At 43.5% G+C, this 17,460-nt stretch overlaps 1 protein-coding gene across 1 annotated transcript in view; it reads left to right on the top strand.

The window, feature by feature from the left end:
* The window catches only part of LOC147897199 (nucleolar/coiled-body phosphoprotein), a 35,057-nt gene extending 18,045 nt beyond the window's left edge, over positions 1 to 17,012 (top strand). Inside the window, exons 2-5 of the mRNA XM_087381476.1 lie at positions 11,876 to 12,156; positions 12,297 to 12,386; positions 15,889 to 16,253; positions 16,390 to 17,012. Of these exons, the coding sequence (XP_087237602.1) occupies positions 11,876 to 12,156; positions 12,297 to 12,386; positions 15,889 to 16,253; positions 16,390 to 16,654 (1,001 nt within the window). The 3' untranslated portion in view covers positions 16,655 to 17,012. The remainder of the gene's footprint in view (positions 1 to 11,875; positions 12,157 to 12,296; positions 12,387 to 15,888; positions 16,254 to 16,389) is intronic.
* The last annotated feature ends 448 nt before the right edge of the window (positions 17,013 to 17,460 follow it).

Genomic DNA, 17,460 nt, shown 5'->3' with positions numbered 1-17,460 from the left:
CGAGGTCTCGTCTCGGGGGGGTCCAGGAGATCTGGTTGAAAGAACTCCGTGATAGAGCTCTGGGAGAGGTCTGCCAAGAAAGAAGTGTGCTCCTGTCTTTGTGATCGAAGGATCCTCTCGCGGTGCCTAACTACCTCATGAATGAAGCCTGCCAAGCATCTCTGATGTGGATAGGAGAGGAATTAGGACAGGGTCCCATAACCATCTCTGAAGAGGCCGTAGAAACGCCTGCGGATCTCATAATAGATGGGACACGTGAAGATGAAGTGCTCCTGTGTCACCTCCTGCATATTGCATAATGTGCATAAGCGCCTCTCCCTAGGTAGATGCTCTGCCCTGCTGTCACGGGGGCGTGAAATTCTAAGTACTTTAATGTACTACAAGACCGTGACAACTTTGGTTTTAAAAGTCGAAGCATGGGCTTAATAATGTGTAATTAAACGCGGCATGGTGTCTTGCACATAAGCGTAATTAATCCCTAGGCCCAAAGGCATTCCAAGGAATTAAAAGAGTGGTGGTTGGGAAATAATGATGTGGCATTTTTAATGGGCCCCCTAGAGGGCCATGTACCTTCAGTGGCCCCCCTAGAGTTCCAGGTGGCTCTAGTGCCTTCTACATGCTCCTTTGCCATTCCTGGACCTTCCTGGGCCTTCTAAACTTCACATGTGTGGTTTTCTCTCTCATCTTCTCCCTTTGTTGAGATTTTGGACTGGTTTTTCAGCCTCCTTCAGCTGAATTCCGTTTTTCTTCATAACTCCTCACCCGTTTGGATTCCTGGACTTCTGTTTGGTCCGATGGCTTCCCCTCTGCCTCCCCTTCGTAGTGATATGCTTTTCCCTCCGTGCGTTTGGTAGAACGGGCAGAGCTGAGCACTTCTTTTGCTGGTCGAATTTGCAAAAGTGGCTTTGTCTGGACCTTTTTTCTTCTACCGCCTCCTGGGCCTCTCCTCTTGCAAAGCTACAGCTTTCTGTTGAATTTCGAGTGGTCCGACGCGCTGGTTGACTGGTTTTTCTCAGTTTTGGAGGACTTTCCGGCGATGAAACTTCTCCAAAACCTTCTCAATGCATTCCTCTCTGAAGCACGCTTTTTTTGAGCCCAAGAACTCCCACTTCTTCGCGACAGAAGTGCTTCTTTTCGCATTTTTCAGTGGAATTCTTGCTGGTCGGCTCTTGTAAATGCTCTTTCTTCATGCCTTTGCACTCCTCTTTGGCCTTGAAAATCTTTGTGAATGCCATCTGGAAACCACTCAAAGAGAGTGCAGCTGGGGTGCAGTGTGATTGCATCTGGATAGCCAATGGAATTGCACTCGGAAAAGAGAATGCCTTTGGGTTGAGCCTATGGGTTAAGTGCACTTATGTGATGGTGTTCTATGCTTGAAAGCCTTGCGAAGGCTTAGTGAATTGGGGCTGCGTGCTCAGTTGCAGGGAAGGTCTCCCAGATGCAACTTGTAATCATTTCACTGTGAAATATAAAGAAATACCGAAAGGGGCGCCACGGTGTTTGGGGCCAATCGGGTGCACTTATCTATGTCTGTTGAGCAGGGGCATTCTAGCCTCCATCCCTTTTCCAGTGGTTTTGTTTGTGAACAAATGGGTAAATGCCAAATGGTGATCATGCAATGGTTAATGGTTGTGATATATGCTTTGTGAGCTGTAAATAAGTGCTGAAGTGATTAAAGGTTTAGTTCCACTGCCCTCTGAGTGATTAGAGGCCGGTTTCATTGGTTCCGTTGCCTGGACACCACACACTCTTTCTCAAGAGGTGGGCCTCGGTAGTTTGGTGGAAGGATATCTTTGCTGCACTTTTTGACAGTTGAATATTACAACCATAAACATGGTGAGTACCCATGAGCAAGAGAGCTCCACAACTCCTCAAAGGAGAAGGCAGGAAAGCCTTAATGATCCAGCTAGTGTACAGCTGCAGGGAGCACAACAAATGCCTTTTGAGCAGGCCACACATGAAGCTACAACTGAGCTCAACGGTGATACTAGTTCTAGCAGTGAGTCAGATGATGCTACTATGTTGAATGCACAGCTTGCAAGTGCAGTGACTGCTTTGACTCAGCTGGCTCAAAATTTGGCTCAGATTGTGCAAACAAATGCCAAGAAGAAGAAGAAATCAAGAAAGCACAAGCACGGAAAGAGTGAGTACACACATGCATCAGCTTCTCATGGCAGACCGCACACTCATGCATCAGTTTCCCATGAGGGACATCCATCAAAAATGACTCAGAAAGTGACTTCCAAGAGAGAGGAATCACCCAAAAGAGCACTTGAGAAAGAGGTACAAAAAGTACATCCAGTGCAACAGTATGAGCAGCCAGCACAAGGCTTTGGTTTGGGTACTTCTACTCCTCAAAATAATAATGCGCAGTCCATAAATGTGGCTCAACCACCTCAGCCATATTTGAGGCAGCAACCTGAATATTTTGGTACAGATTCTATCTTTGATGCTATGTTGATTTCACCGCCAATTGGGCATAGAAAGCAAGCCATGTATGACAATGTGGGAATGCAGCCAGGCATGCAAGCCACAGCATATGCTCCCATGCCTAATGTTCAGCCAAGCATGGCTCTCCCTAGTAAAGGGAATGCTGCAAATATACAGCCATCTTTGGGACAGCCAATATCAAATGTATATAAAGAATTTAAGGATGGTGGTTCTCATGTCAAGTTTGATACATATAATGGAGTACAGGATAGGTACAAAGCCCTCACATTCCTTTAACAGTTTGATGCTGCATTTCTTGGGGGTTTGTTTACAGAAGCATCCAAGATGAGGAAGGTCGCCACATTTTTGAAAGGCAATGCACTTAAGTGGTACACCAACCTTATGCTTCATGGAGATGCACCTGCTACTTGGCTGGAATTTAAGCAAGTGTTCTCTTCTACTTGGCTTACTCCAACTTTTGAAGTTGAAGTACTTTCACACTGGCATGACTTGTCATACAAACTTTGCAAGAATCTTGATGATTACACCCAGAGGTTTTGGGATGTTTTGCTGCCATTGAGCTCTTACAGGCATGTTTCTTTGAAAGAGCAAATAGAGAGGTACTGTTGTGGATTGCCTAGTGAGCTACGTGATTATTGCATCAAAACCAAGGTGGGTTCTATGACTCAATTAATTGAGAATGCAAGGATATCATATGCATGGATGCAGGAGAATAATTTGGGCTTTATGGACAGCAAGAAAGAAGACAACAAACGGGCTGCCAAACACTAGGATAAGGACATCAAATCTGAAAATAAAAATTATGGCAAATGATCGTTTCAAAAGGGAGGAAAAGCCCAATTCAAAGCTGGTCAAAGGCGTGGACAGCCTAATAAACAGCCCCGTACCAAGTTATCTGATGAAGAGAAAAAGTCACTCATGGAGCAAAACAAATGTTTTATATGCAAAGGAGAGGGACACCGCTCTTATGATTGCCCATTCAAGAAAAGAGATAGGTCAGATGATGATAAGAAAGGTGATAAACAGGCTGATCGGAAGGGCAAGAAGCCTAAACCTTCCGCAAGACTTCTTCCAGATGTGATTGGGAGTTTGCCACATGCACATGATGGAGAGGAAATGAAAAAGACTGAGATGTGCAGAGCATGGGGAAAAATAAAAAATCAGAATTGTTTGTTTTTCTTTGATTCTGGCGCAAAGGCAAATTTCATAACTCCTGATATGGCAGGAAGGCTTGGCATCAAGCCTGAGGAAATGGGGCCATCCGGCATGTGTGATATGGCCAACCTTGAACTCAACACACCTGTCACTCCTATCATTGGCAAGTTGAGGATGCATATCCAGGGATATCAGGATGCAGAGGACTTCTACATTATGCCTTTGCCAGAGTGTGATGCTTTGCTTGGGATGCCTTGGATGTACAGGGTGGGGGCTGATGTGCAGATGAGAAACAAGAAGATTTCTATAACTCATAGAGGCAAAAATCATGTACTTGATGTAAAGTTGAAAGGGGAGTCCATCCCTGTAGTTTCACCTTCTTGTATTTCCAATGTAATAAATCGTCATATTTCAGCGTACTTGATTTTTGTCAAAGAGGACAGCCAACCAGTTCAGGAAGGCTCTACTCTTTCTGCTTTAGATAGAGAAAGGGCTGCTTTTATTTCAGATTTTCAGGATTGTTTCTCAGATGCACTTCCTCAAGAATTACCTCCCAAGAGGCCCGAGGATCATCAAATTGATATAATTCTAGGAAGCTCACCGCCTAATATACCTCCCTATCGTGTCAGTAAGGCACAACAGGAAGAGATAATGTCACAAGTGAAGGAACTCTTGGAAAAGGAATTAATACAGCCAAGTAATTCTCCTTACTGCTTCCCTGTGTTGCTTGTGCAAAAGAAGGATGGCAGTTGGAGAATGTGTATTGATTATAGGGCTTTGAATAAAGTCACAATTAAGAATTGTTTTCCAATTCCACGCATTGATGATATATTGGATCGGTTGGAAGGTTCCTCAATGTTCAGTCGTATTGACCTTAAAAGTGGATACCATCAGATAAGGATACGGCATGAAGATGTCTACAAGACTGCCTTCCGCACTTCATTTGGCTTATATGAGTTCCTTGTGATGCCTTTTGGTTTGACTAATGCACCTGCCACTTTCAATAGAATGATGGACAGAATTTTTAGAGCACACAGAAAGTTTGTGGGCACTTTCTTCGATGACATCATTGTGTTCTCTAAAAATGAGCAGGAGCACAGGAAACATCTCACTATTGTGTTTCAAGAGTTGAAAAGACACAAGCTATTAATAAACACCAAGAAAAGTGAGTTCTTTATGCATGAGATTCATTTTCTCGGTCATATAGTGTCAAAGGATGGAGTCAAGATGGATCCTGCAAAAGTTGAGGCCATAAGGAGTTGGCCAATTTTGAAAAATCTGCATGAAGTCAGAAGCTTTCTTGGGTTGTGTTCATACTATCGGAGGTTTATAAAGTACTTTGCAGAAATTGCTTCTCCCTTTACAAAAGAAAGCTGTACCGTTTCAGTGGGGACCAAAGGAAAATGCAGCTTTTGAAGAGCTGAAGCAAAAGTTGTGTTCTGAACCCGTTATTATCTTGCCAGATCTTGCAAAACCCTTTGCTGTAACTTGTGATGCATGTGGAAACAGCATAGGAGGCACTTTGATGCAGGATGACAGAGTGGTTGCATATGAGAGTAGAGTTCTCAAAGATGCTGAATTGTACTTGCAGACATACGAGAAGGAAATGTTAGCAGTGATACATGCTTTGACCACATGGAAACATTACCTTCTTGGAGCTGATTTTTATGTGCAGACAGATCATCAGTCACTTAGATATTTTCTCACGCAGAGAAAATTATCTGAAAAGCACATGAGATGGGCTAACTTCCTCTCAATGTTTCATTTTCAAATTGTACATGTGCCGGGTAACAAAAATGTCGTGGCTGATGCACTTTCTAGGAAACCACAGCCTGAAGCAGTCTCCAAGAAACCCGGTGTTTCAGCAGTGAGCATTGCTTACAACAATGTGTTAGATGTGATGAAAGATCAGTATGTTAATGATGCTGATTTTTCAACTATTTATGATCAGCTTTCTGATGGTCAGAGGCATGATCACTATATGTTGAAAGAGGGTTTCATTTTGATGCATGGACGACTCTGTGTCACTGATCAGATGCGACAGAAAGTCATAATGGAAAGTCATGCTCCTCCATATGCAGGACATAGGGGAATTACAGCAACAATTACAGCAGTGGAGCAATACTTTTATTGGCCATCTTTGAGGAAAGATGTGGAAGAATATGTGAGAACATGCATGGTTTGTCAGAAAGTAAAGTTTGACAGGCGGAAGGCACCTGGGTTGTTACACCCTTTGCCAATTCCGGATAGACCATGGCAAAGCATAGCTATGGATTTTGTGTTTGATCTTCCACGTACTCCTACTGGACATGATGGATTGTGGACAATAATTTGCAGGTTTAGCAAACAAGCTCACTTTGTGCCAGGAAGAAAGAAAATTACAGCAGATCAAATGGCCAAATTGTTTTTGCAGCATGTCTTCAAGTATCATGGGATGCCTGAATCCATAATCAGTGATAGAGATCCGAGGATGACCAGCCTCTTTTGGAGAGGACTGTTTGAAAATATGGGCACTACGCTGAATTTTTCGTCATCTTTTCACCCTCAGTCTGATGGACAATCGGAGCAGGAAAACTCTACCATCTTGGATATGTTTAAATGCTATGTCTCAGACCACAAAAGCAAATGGGAGCATTATTTGCCTTTGTTGGAATATGCTTACAATAATACGGTGCACACATCCACAGGTAAAGCACCTTTTGAAATAGTGGCAGGCGCCAGGAAGATACCTCCCATTTTGCATACAAAAGAGAAAATCTTCGAAGCTGATCGTTTTGTGGAAAGCCTTGAAGAGGCTTACAAGAAGATCAAATATGCCTTGCAAAGAAGTCAAGACAAGCAGAAAAGAGCAGCAGATAAGCACCGCAGGGAATTGGTATTCACAGAAGGTGATTGGGTTTTGCTGCGTTTTCAGAAGGCAAGGCTGAAAAATAAGAAAGGCAAGGAAAGGTTGTACACAAAGCTGAACATGCGTTACTATGGTCCTTTCCAGGTTTCTGAAAAGATAAACGAGGTAGCTTACAGGCTGAAGTTGCCTCCGCATTGGAAGATACATAATGTTCGAGAGGGGGGTAGCACCTCCACTCCCTCAGTACAGACGGGCTCACTATGATTTCATGAGGTCGCTTGATGACACTGTATGTTTCATCCGAGATACTGAGCTGCCAATATTTCTGCTGTGAGACTTCATGATATTGATGCATCTTGACTATTGATCGCCGAGGATCACATAGATTTTGAGCAGTATATATGGATGGATGCATGCCTCTCCTAGCCATATTTTCACTGTCTCTGTATACTATAGCTGCGGCTTTCTTGTATACTCTTTTATGCTATATTTCATGCTCGCTCCTGTGTTTTGGGGCAGCAAACTGTGGTTTGTTGTTTCAAGAGAGGGGTATGTCACGGGGGCGTGAAATTCTAAGTACTTTAATGTACTACAAGACTGTGACAACTTTGGTTTTAAAAGTCCAAGCATGGGCTTCATAATGTGTGATTAAACGCGGCATGGTGTCTAGCACATAAGCGTAATTAATCCCTAGGCCCAAAGGCTTTCCAAGGAATTAAAAGGGTGGTTGTTGGGAAATAATGATGTGGCATTTTTAATGGGCCCCCTAGAGGGCCATGTACCTTCAGTGGCCCCCCTAGAGTTCCAGGTGGCTCTAGTGCCTTCTACATGCTCCTTTGCCATTCCTGGACCTTCCTGGGCCTTCTAAACTTCACATGTGTGGTTTTCTCTCTCATCTTCTCCCTTTGTTGAGATTTTGGACTGGTTTTTCAGCCTCCTTCAGCTGAATTCCGTTTTTCTTCATAACTCCTCACCCGTTTGGATTCCTCGACTTCCGTTTGGCCCGATGGCTTCCCCTCTGCCTCCCCTTCGTAGTGATATGCTTTTCCCTCCGTGCGTTTGGTAGAACGGGCAGAGCTGAGCACTTCTTTTGTTGATCGAATTTGCAAAAGTGGCTTTTTTTGGACCTTTTTTCTTCTACCGCCTCCTGGGCCTCTTCTCTTGCAAAGCTACAGCTTTCTGTTGAATTTCGAGTGGTCCGACGCGCTGGTTGACTGGTTTTTCTCAATTTTGGAGGACTTTCCGGCGATGAAACTTCTCCAAAACCTTCTCAATGCATTCCTCTCTGAAGCACGCTTTTTTTGAGCCCAAGAACTCCCACTTCTTCGCGACAGAAGTGCTTCTTTTCGCATTTTTCAATGGAATTCTTGCTAATCGGCTCTTGTAAATGCTCTTTCTTCATGCCTTTGCACTCCTCTTTGGCTGAGAATGCAATTGGGCATTGGCTACTATGTCCTCTTGGCGATTGAGGACTTGGTTCGAGGCTTCAGGGCTTGGTGAGTTGTGATTTTGCTACTGCAATTTCTTTTTGCCATAAGCTATTGGTTGGCCTCGTGTGCCGCCTCTTTCTTGGCTCACAGGTGCCCAGGCAGTGCTACATGAGTCATTCTTTGGTTGGGTACTTTGCTGATTTTATTTTGGAGCTTTGAAAAGCTTTGATGCCATCTGGAAACCACTCAAAGAGAGTGCAGCTGGGGTGCAGTGTGATTGCATCTGGACAGCCAATGGAATTGCACTCGGAAAAGAGAATGCCTTTGGGTTGAGCCTATGGGTTAAGTGTACTTATGTGATGGTGTTCTATGCTTGAAAGCCTTGCGAAGGCTTAGTGAATTGGGGCTGCGTGCTCAGTTGCAGGGAAGGTCTCCCAGATGCAACTTGTAATCATTTCACTGTGAAATATAAAGAAATACCGAAAGGGGCGCCACGGTGTTTGGGGCCAATCAGGTGCACTTGTCTATGTCTGTTGAGCAGGGGCATTCTAGCCTCCATCCCTTTTTCAGTGGTTTTGTTTGTGAACAAATGGGTAAATGCCAAATGGTGATCATGCAATGGTTAATGGTTGTGATATATGCTTTGTGAGCTGTAAATAAGTGCTGAAGTGATTAAATGTTTAGTTCCACTACCCTGTGAGTGATTAGAGGCCGGTTTCACCTGCCGCTCTCTATACGAAGTCTATGTGAAGAGACCCGGAACTGCTCAATAGAGATCCTCAATGAGTGGGGTAAGTGGATCCGCGTGTACCCTGGTAGATCAATGAAACCCTCATCTGTGATATGTAAGCAGTGATCTCTGTAGAAGCTAAGCTTCACTGGGAGTTCGCTCGGTGCCAACTAGGTCTGGAATGTGTGTAGTTGTAAGAGATCCTCACGAATCACCTGGTTGACATGATTGCGCAGGCCTTGATACAAGTTGAGGAAACAGCTTTATGTTTTTTGACTTTGTGTGGCTAAATAATAAAGATCATGACATTGATTCTAAAAAGAATAGATACACAAAAGTCGTTAAGTGTTGAAGATGTTTGCTCTTGGAAAGATTGCTTTGAGGTAATCTGCATATCACAATAGGTGATTCTTGTTTCAACAAATTATAGTAATCCCTATGGGCACTAATTGTGATTCTTTGTTTCAACAAATTATAGGAATCCCTATGGGCACTAATTGTGCTATCTTTTTAGCAAACTTTTACCTTTTCATGTATGAGTTTTGAGTTCATGCAACGTCTTAATACCTGCCCTTGTGATAAGTGCAGCGGAAATGAACAGAAAGAGAGAGAGAGCATGCCTCACACACACACACCCACTGAGAGGGAGATTAATCGTCCCAAAGTTGAGGCAGAGTCTTGGCCTCCTTCTGTGCTAGGATGCCAAGGTCTTGTGCAAGGGGATCTGGTCAGACCACAAGGATCAGATGACTGTAACAAAGACTCCATCATCACCCACGAGACGCCGTAATTGAGCCCATCCAACTGTCGGTCAACCGGAAACGTGGGAAACCCTGGAATTTTGTCTTGTTCTCAGCCATCTCATTTTGTCTTGTTCTCAACCATCTTGGACAAAGTCGCCATGTCGGAGTGAGGAGGAAGCTGAACTGAAAGAGAAGGTGGATGGGATAGAAGGAAACATAAATTTGAAGAAAGGAGAGGCCAGGAGAAGAGGATGAAGGGGCTGACAGCCCAATGTACCTTCACACCTCGTTATCTGTCCCTCAGTAACACCTCCTCTCTGATCTGAAAACACCCTTCAAAGTCACCCTTTGATGGACACCCAAACAGTCCACTCCTCACACACGCTCCTCAAAGACACCTCCGAACAGCACCCTAAACCTCCTCTCTGTGTGCTGGCACAACACTCCCTCCGCTCCTCGTGTCTCAAGCCAACCAAGGCTCTAATACCATGTGAGAAGTGCAGCCGACATGAACAGGAAAAGAGATAGAGCATGACTCACATACACACCACACTGAGAGGGAGAGAGGAAAACAGAGAAAACTGCAAGAGGATCTCAGGGGAAAACCCCCAGAACTGCAAGGGAAAGCCTCTACTATATAGATGCACAAGAGCGGTACAAGAGGTGCTCAACTGCTGCACCCTAAGTGTGGAAGTCCTGCTCCACACACCTGCTCCAAGTGATAGAAAATGAGGGGAGGGGGGAGGCACATATCTAGGATCAGCCTCCCCTAGTCGGCCAGCCTGCTAGGGCAACGACCAGCTGCTCACAGGGGCCGACCCCACTGCTGTATAGGGCCGACCAGGCCAGGTGGGCCAACCCACCCCTAGGGCTGCCCACAGCCCTATAAGAGGGGCTGGTACCAGCCCTACTGCTCCCCAAAACAGGGCCAACTAGGCCTCCTGCAGTATGCCCTCCAAGGGGGCTGCACCCAGCCATAAAAGGGGTGCCCCTCCTGCTCATGCACCCGACCAAACAGAGCCAGGTGGCCGACCAGCAGGTCTGACCACCTCTGCCCATAAAAGGGTCATGAGGGTGGGGCTGCATCACACACAGGTGGTCACACAAGCCCCCCCCAGGCAGCCAGGTAGATGCGCCTCCTCATAGGCTGCCTTGAGTCACAGCAAGAGGCCTAGGATTGCCACGCAACCGTACTGTCAGCCCTACCCTAGACTACCCTCACGGGGGCAAGCACACTCACAACACAGGCCCTCTCTCAACCTACCCTAGCCTCTTACTGGGCGGGCACACCCACAAGCAAGGCCCTCTCTCTCTAGGTGACATTAGGAGATGCTGATCTCTAACAGCCCTATCATTATACATAAGCTTAGCCAAGTTAGGCGTTTTATAGGTGATTTATTTGTACCAGTTCTTGCTTACCAGATCTGTGTGCTGTTCTGCTGCAGCCCTTTGACCCTGTCCATGGGCCATTGGATGGACTGCACACAGCCCCACAATCAGCCCACATACTGGGTTTACTCTCAGCCCAATCTGCTGAGCAGGGTGACCCCACCCCCAAACCAACACTAAAAAGGATGTCTGTCTGCTGTCCATGTGGCATCCATGTTGCTGCCCACATTGCAGCCTCATCCATCGTCCTATTGATACATCTACCCGCACTCAGGCTGAGGGATCAAACCCCTGAGCTCTCCTCATTGGGGGCGTAAAGGTGGGGCATTGTCCCTGTACTTCCAACAGTGCTACCCACGTGGTAGCTAATCTACTTTCCGCATGGCAGCCCTAAATAAACCTCCTTTATTCCATCCTTTCCATGTTCTCCTCATATGGGGGCTCACAAGTGGGGAGGCGACGTAATATTCCAACAATTGTTGTTATGAATTTCTTTGGCTTAAAGACTTTTGGATATGAAGATGTTGCAGTGTAACGGATGTGTATCTGTCCTATCTTAGTTGCATCATAGGCCAAATTGAAAATTGAAAATTTAATGATCCTCACAGGTTTAAAAAGAGTACACTGTTTGGGAGGGACTAAAATGAAATCATATAGTTTTCACAAGTAGTTGTAGCTTGAATGAAGAGAATGTGAACTACTTTTTGATTCCCACTGTTGGCACTGGTGACGTCGGTGGGGATGTCATAGTAGGTAGTCCCTGCTATGCGTGATAGAGTTTATGGTTTTCAACCTTATGAGTCGCACTGTGTGTTGTGTTTTTAGAGGATGAGTTCGGGCATGTTCCTGGATTCATCTAGATGTATATGGATTTGGTTCTATTGGATTCTTTTGGACATAAGTGCCCCAAGAGCTTTTAGTGTAACATCTTCCTTTTATAAATTTTTGTACAGATGGTTTTGTTTTAGAAATCATTTGAATGACAATAAAACTGTTGTCATGAACTTCTTTGGTTGGATGTAAGTGCCAATAGGCGTCTCTTTGAAGATGTTGCAGTGTAACAGTTGTGTATCTGTCCTATCTTATTTGCATCATAGGCTTGAAATTGAAAATTTAATGCTCCTTACAGGTGTAAAAAGGGTACGCTTCAAAACCACAGTGGAGGCAAGCTCACAGCAGATTGAGGGGGCAATGCAAAAGATTGCTGCTCACATTGGAAATTCAGCAAAGTTTAGCAAAGCTTCAAAGCTGGCTGTGCAATTGCTGCAATCAGGGAGCGTTACAAGAGAGACAGCTGATTTTTTCTTCCAGATTCTTAGGGCTTCCATGATCTCACCAGCTTTGGCAACTGAAACATCATTGAGACAAGACTATCACGAGCTTTTTTCTGCAGTATCTGAGCACCTTGATGTAACTAAACTTACCTTGGAAGCTCTTTGAAAGAAAAAACCCTTGTATCACTTTTATATATTTTTTCTCTAGCGGGGATGATTTTTACCTTAATTTCCATAAGCATGGAGCAGTTACTAATAGATTTTAATTGCATGAAGTGTTTCAGCTCACCTCAGCAAGCACAGTTGTGGGTTTGGATGCTATGGGCTCAAGTAGCAAATGACTTCTTCACGGATGACACCTTTGTGGTGCGTATAAGAAACCGATGCTGGCATTCAATTAGTTTCGTAATTGAGTAGGAGGTGGTTATTTGCGTAACTGTACAATGGGTGTAGTTCTCTTTACTGGAGAATTATAGCCATGATCTAGAGGAGCAGAAAATAAATATAGCTATCTTAGTTTTGTTTGGGCATTTTGATAAGCTCACATAAGTAAGGTATTGGAGGCAAGACTCAAGGTTTGCAGAGTCCTGTAATTTATCATTATTGATGCTGAAAGAAGGGTGTTTGGGGACCATAATTTGCCTCCAAACATGTTCAATTTTTGAAAAATCCTAAAAAGGTGTCAGAAATAGGACACAATTTTATTTCTGTCTCCTCCATAAATAATGCCTCATGTCATCTTAGATCACATGATATTCCTTTACTCAGATTACAAGATAGGCATAATTGGATATGATTTCTCACAAAGATTCCCCCATAATCCATGAGCCATACTTCATCCCTCATCAGTAATAAGCATTTGCATATTGGGTTATGACGTTTTGACATGATGTCGTGGTCTGCACTAAATCTTAGCACAGGGCTGGTCTTTTAGATTACAGCTATACAATCATAGTTTCCAAGTCTATGCACGTATCTGTTAGAATATTTAGTAAATTTCCCTACTTAGTGCAGTCCTAAGGGAATGATGGGGGCAACACTTATCCACTCATGTTATATAAACCCCATTTTCCTTTCATTTGCAACCTAGTGTACAGTTAGTATTCTTGTATGCACTCCTCTCCTCCCCCCTTCTCTCTCCTTTTCCATAATCAACACGGTATTAGAGTCTCGGGTGAGCTCTTTTCGGAGATGCTGGGTCCTGCATAGATTTCCTAAGACACTATATGATTTTGTGGCATATATTGATTGCATGTATTAATTGTGACTGCTTTTTGTAGCATGTACTTGACTGTGGTAGATGGTAACTACTTATTTTGACAGCTCATCTTGAAGGCTGATGTAACTTTGAACTTAACCTTGGATTCGGCCGTCCCGACTCTTGTTTAATGACGATCTCTTGCATGTGTTTGTGGATGCATTGTTATATTGGTTGTCCGATCGCTAGCAAGGGACCATACGACCTGTCATACCCTATGGACTATATGAATCATACTTGAGTGTTGGGTTTGGGGATGAGAGAATACCAAAATGTGTTGCATTGAGAATGCAAGAGTTGTGCTACAAAGAATAGCCAATACGAGGAGATATTATCTACAAAGGAAACTAACCCTAATCCTAGCCGTAGAGAGAAAAGCCTCCTAACTGGAGTGTTCATACCATGCTACTCATAATCTAACAAATTCGCCTCGTAGTGGTAGTGTTGTAGGATCCAAGTTTGACGTGACGGCTATGGATCATTGGAAAAAGAGAAGTACAAGGTACAAGTACCCAGACGGCTAAGACTTGTGCGACACTTTGCTATCTGCACTCTCTCTCTTATTTGATCCTACAAGTGTGAATATGTACAGAGAAATGGATCAATCACCAAAAGGAAATAAGCCTAAAGCTTTGCGGAAAGCTTCAAACTTTTGTCTGGGTAGTGCCTTGGCAAACAGATCAGCAACATTGTCGTGTGTAGAGCAGTAAGGTTGTTGTGATCTCCCCTGCATGAAGCTTCTTGTGACATATGATAGTGGATCTCAATGTGCTAGGTATGGACATGAAAAACTGGATTCCTAGCCACAGCCATAGCACTCTGGCTGTCAGTGAGAATAGTAGTGGGTGTCTTTTAAGATCTAAGTAACCTCCAACCATATATAGTCTACCATTGCAATGAAGGCTGCCTTGTACTGGGCCTCATAGGTAAAAGTTGCAAGAGTGGGTTGCCTTTTACTTAAATAGATATGCATGACATGCAAATTTTCCACTGGTGGACTGTTGGATATACCTGACCAGTCTGAATCAATGAAAGCATATAGCTGCAAGCGCCCCTTGGATAAAACAATCGAAGATTCTGTGTACCTTGTAGGTAACACAAAATATGCTTAACTGCTGCCAATGCTTACGACCAGGACTGTGCATAAGCTTGCTGCTGTGGGAAACAACAAACTGAATTTCTGGTCTCGTGTTGCACAGATAAATAAGACAGCCAACTGCCTGGCTGTACATACACATATCATAGGGCTCTCCTGCATCATAAAGACTCCGCTTTTGCCCAGGATCCACTGGAGTAGAAATTAGCTTGCAGTCCTGAAAACCAAACTTATTCACCAGCTTCTATATGTACCTGGACTGAAAGCAACAGTATGCCTCCATCTGACTGCTCAAACTCTATGCCCAAGTAATAGTGCAAAACACCCCGATTTGACATCTCAAATGCCTGCTGTAGTGGCACTTGGAACCATCCAATGTTGGAAGCTCACTATGAAGATGCTATTCATTGGCAAAGGCTTGTGAACATTGTTTCAAGCACATCACAAAACCTCTCAGGAAAATGTTCTTCAAATATAGTAGGTTTTTATCAACCGAAAGGGATCTTTTCCCTATGTTTAAATGAGAGATTGGGAGATCTCTTCTCTATTCCATGTTCCTCCTGCTCGTTTGGGTTTTTGGTAGTTAAATAAGTATTTGTATGCTGCTATTATTTCAAATTCTAGCTGTTTATCACAAAATCCATTCTGCTAATACATAAAGTGCCAATCGAGCTGGAGGTAAGCCTTCTTAAGAAGTTTTTTTTCATGGCACAATAGAGAGAATGACTACAAACTATATTTTATCTATTTTAATATACCCACTTTTAACTTGAGTTGGCCATGTCATTTCCAAAGAGCTTAAGTTGAAGGGTAGTTAATCTTTACTACTATGTCTATTAACCTTTTGGGGTGGAATATACTCCAACCACCTCATTTTGAACATCGATGGTTGCAAAGTCTCCGATGGGCATTGTTAAGGACATGCGGAGGGTATGATTCTGAAGGGGAAACCTCAGTAAATCAGAATCTAGAGTTTATAGAGATTCAATGTATCAGAAAGGTGCTTTTTAATTTTCCTAAATAAACACAGGATCTCCCTAGCTTCTGGCCTTAGGAGCAGAATTATCATTACTGCCCCTGCTTTAGAAATGGTAATATAGAGTCTGAAATATTCGGCGTTTTAGGTATTACTGTTCAGGAGTAAGAAAGCCAAAGACTGGTTCATGTTAGTGTAATCTTAAGGTCTCTCCCTCCTTTCTAGAATTGAATACCCTTGGTAACTTTGCTTTGTCTTTCTGTGCTATTCTCAATCGAATTAGCTGAAGTTTCAAACATATGTGTGTGCGTGGGCGCGAGAGAGAGAGAGAGAGAGAGAGAGAGAGAGAGAGAGAGAGAGAGATGTATTACTGTCTTTGGGACGCCTTGCGGCCTATGAGACAAAGTACAATATCAGAGTTACTCATACAAGCCACTGGGGGCAGAGAGAGAGAGAGAGAGAGAGAGAGAGAGAGAGAGAGAGAGAGAGATTGCGATTCAGATTGAGTTTTGACACGAGGTATATATTTGCTTTCTAGTTTTCCAAAGCTGCAAGTAGGGTAAGGCAAGATATTAATTTACTTCCAGAGGCAACTGCAGCTGAGGATGACTTTGAAGCTGTTAGCACAAGTCACTCACAATCATCCAACCTAAAGCCATCAGAGGAAGATCTCATTCAAGCTGCAAACATTGATAACCCGGCAAATGAGTTGGATAATGATCCTTTTGGTCTAAATGCACTACTGCCAAAACTGTCAAGAAAGGAAGAGAGGTCTAAACGAAAGAAACAGGAGGCAGCTGCTACCAAGAAGGCTCAAGAAGATGAAGGCCGATTATTGCAAGAGCGCAGGGAAGCTTTGATGGCGTGCCTTCAGATTGCTGCTGGGCGTTATCGTCTTCAATGGTGAGAACTCGATTGGTTTATTATAGTAACAAGTCAATGTTGTTTTTTCATGTGAAGAGGACTTATGGTAATCATGTCTTTGTAATGTGACTCATGGGGAATGAATTCCTCGGATCTTTGCATTTACATGTTGCAGGGCTCAAACCATAATAGATATTTTGGTAAAGCATGCATTTGATAATATATCTAAGTTTACAACTCAACAGAGGGATGCAATTGAGAAATTGTGGGGCTCAGTGAGAGAACAGCAAGTCAGACGAAAGCAGGGCAAGACTGCTACTGGGAAGCTTGATGTGACGGCCTTTGAGCGGTTGCAGAGCCAATACTCTCAAGTTAAGATGAGCATACGCCATGCAGTAGGAGCAGATGGAGACAGATCTGCAGAGCAGTGGCTTGGATAGTCAGAAGACTGGCCAGGTCCCATATGCGAGCCCAAATAGACACGTTTTGGGAGTACGTTTTTGCAAATGTAAAGAGGCAGATGGCATTTATTACCACGCCAATATGTAGTTTACTTTGAAGACCCTCTTTCTTGTGAGAACGTGCAGTCTTAATGTGGTCTTGTATGGACCTTGGGCTGATGTAGCATCCTTATCTGAAATTAATGGCATATGAAAAAGTATGCATATGAAGAAGTTGCTTGCGATTGACAAAGGTTACTCACACCCATGAGAATGGCCATATCCAAGGCCATGCTTCATTCTTCCCGACCCTGCAATTTATAGGAAAAGCTGAGAGGTTTATTCCCACTGTCATGATTCCTTTTTTTTCCGATGCCCCACTCCCAAGTAATAGAGTGATTAGATGGTTACGTTATGCCATGAATTGTGGGCTCAGTAAAATGTTATTGCAATTGCTGTGCTAGGATGCTAGCACATGGCATGTAAAATAGAGCAATTTGTTTTGTAGCTGTGCTTGCATGTTTCATCCTATCATAAAAATGGGGTGAGGGTTGAAGTAAACCATTTGTGACTCTGGTTATATTAGACGAAGTAACTTCTGAAAGACCTAAAGCCTCACTCTTGCCCTAAGTACATTTTAAACATGATCAATGTTTGTGTATTGAAGATAATGTCTTTTGATGCATTTTATGTATGTGCAAGTGAATATACACATTTTTACATGTGAATCCTCACTCGTGTTGATTCAAAAGTTTATAGTGTTGTATCAATTGTGAATAGAAGCATGGGGTATTTGAAGTACCAAC

This window comes from Dipteris shenzhenensis, chromosome 11, assembly GCF_047967505.1.
Source record: "Dipteris shenzhenensis isolate YYH24624 ecotype China chromosome 11, Dip_SZ_1.0, whole genome shotgun sequence".
In the NCBI taxonomy this organism is placed as follows: Eukaryota; Viridiplantae; Streptophyta; class Polypodiopsida; order Gleicheniales; family Dipteridaceae; genus Dipteris; species Dipteris shenzhenensis.
This window is presented reverse-complemented; position numbering and strand designations above follow the sequence as displayed.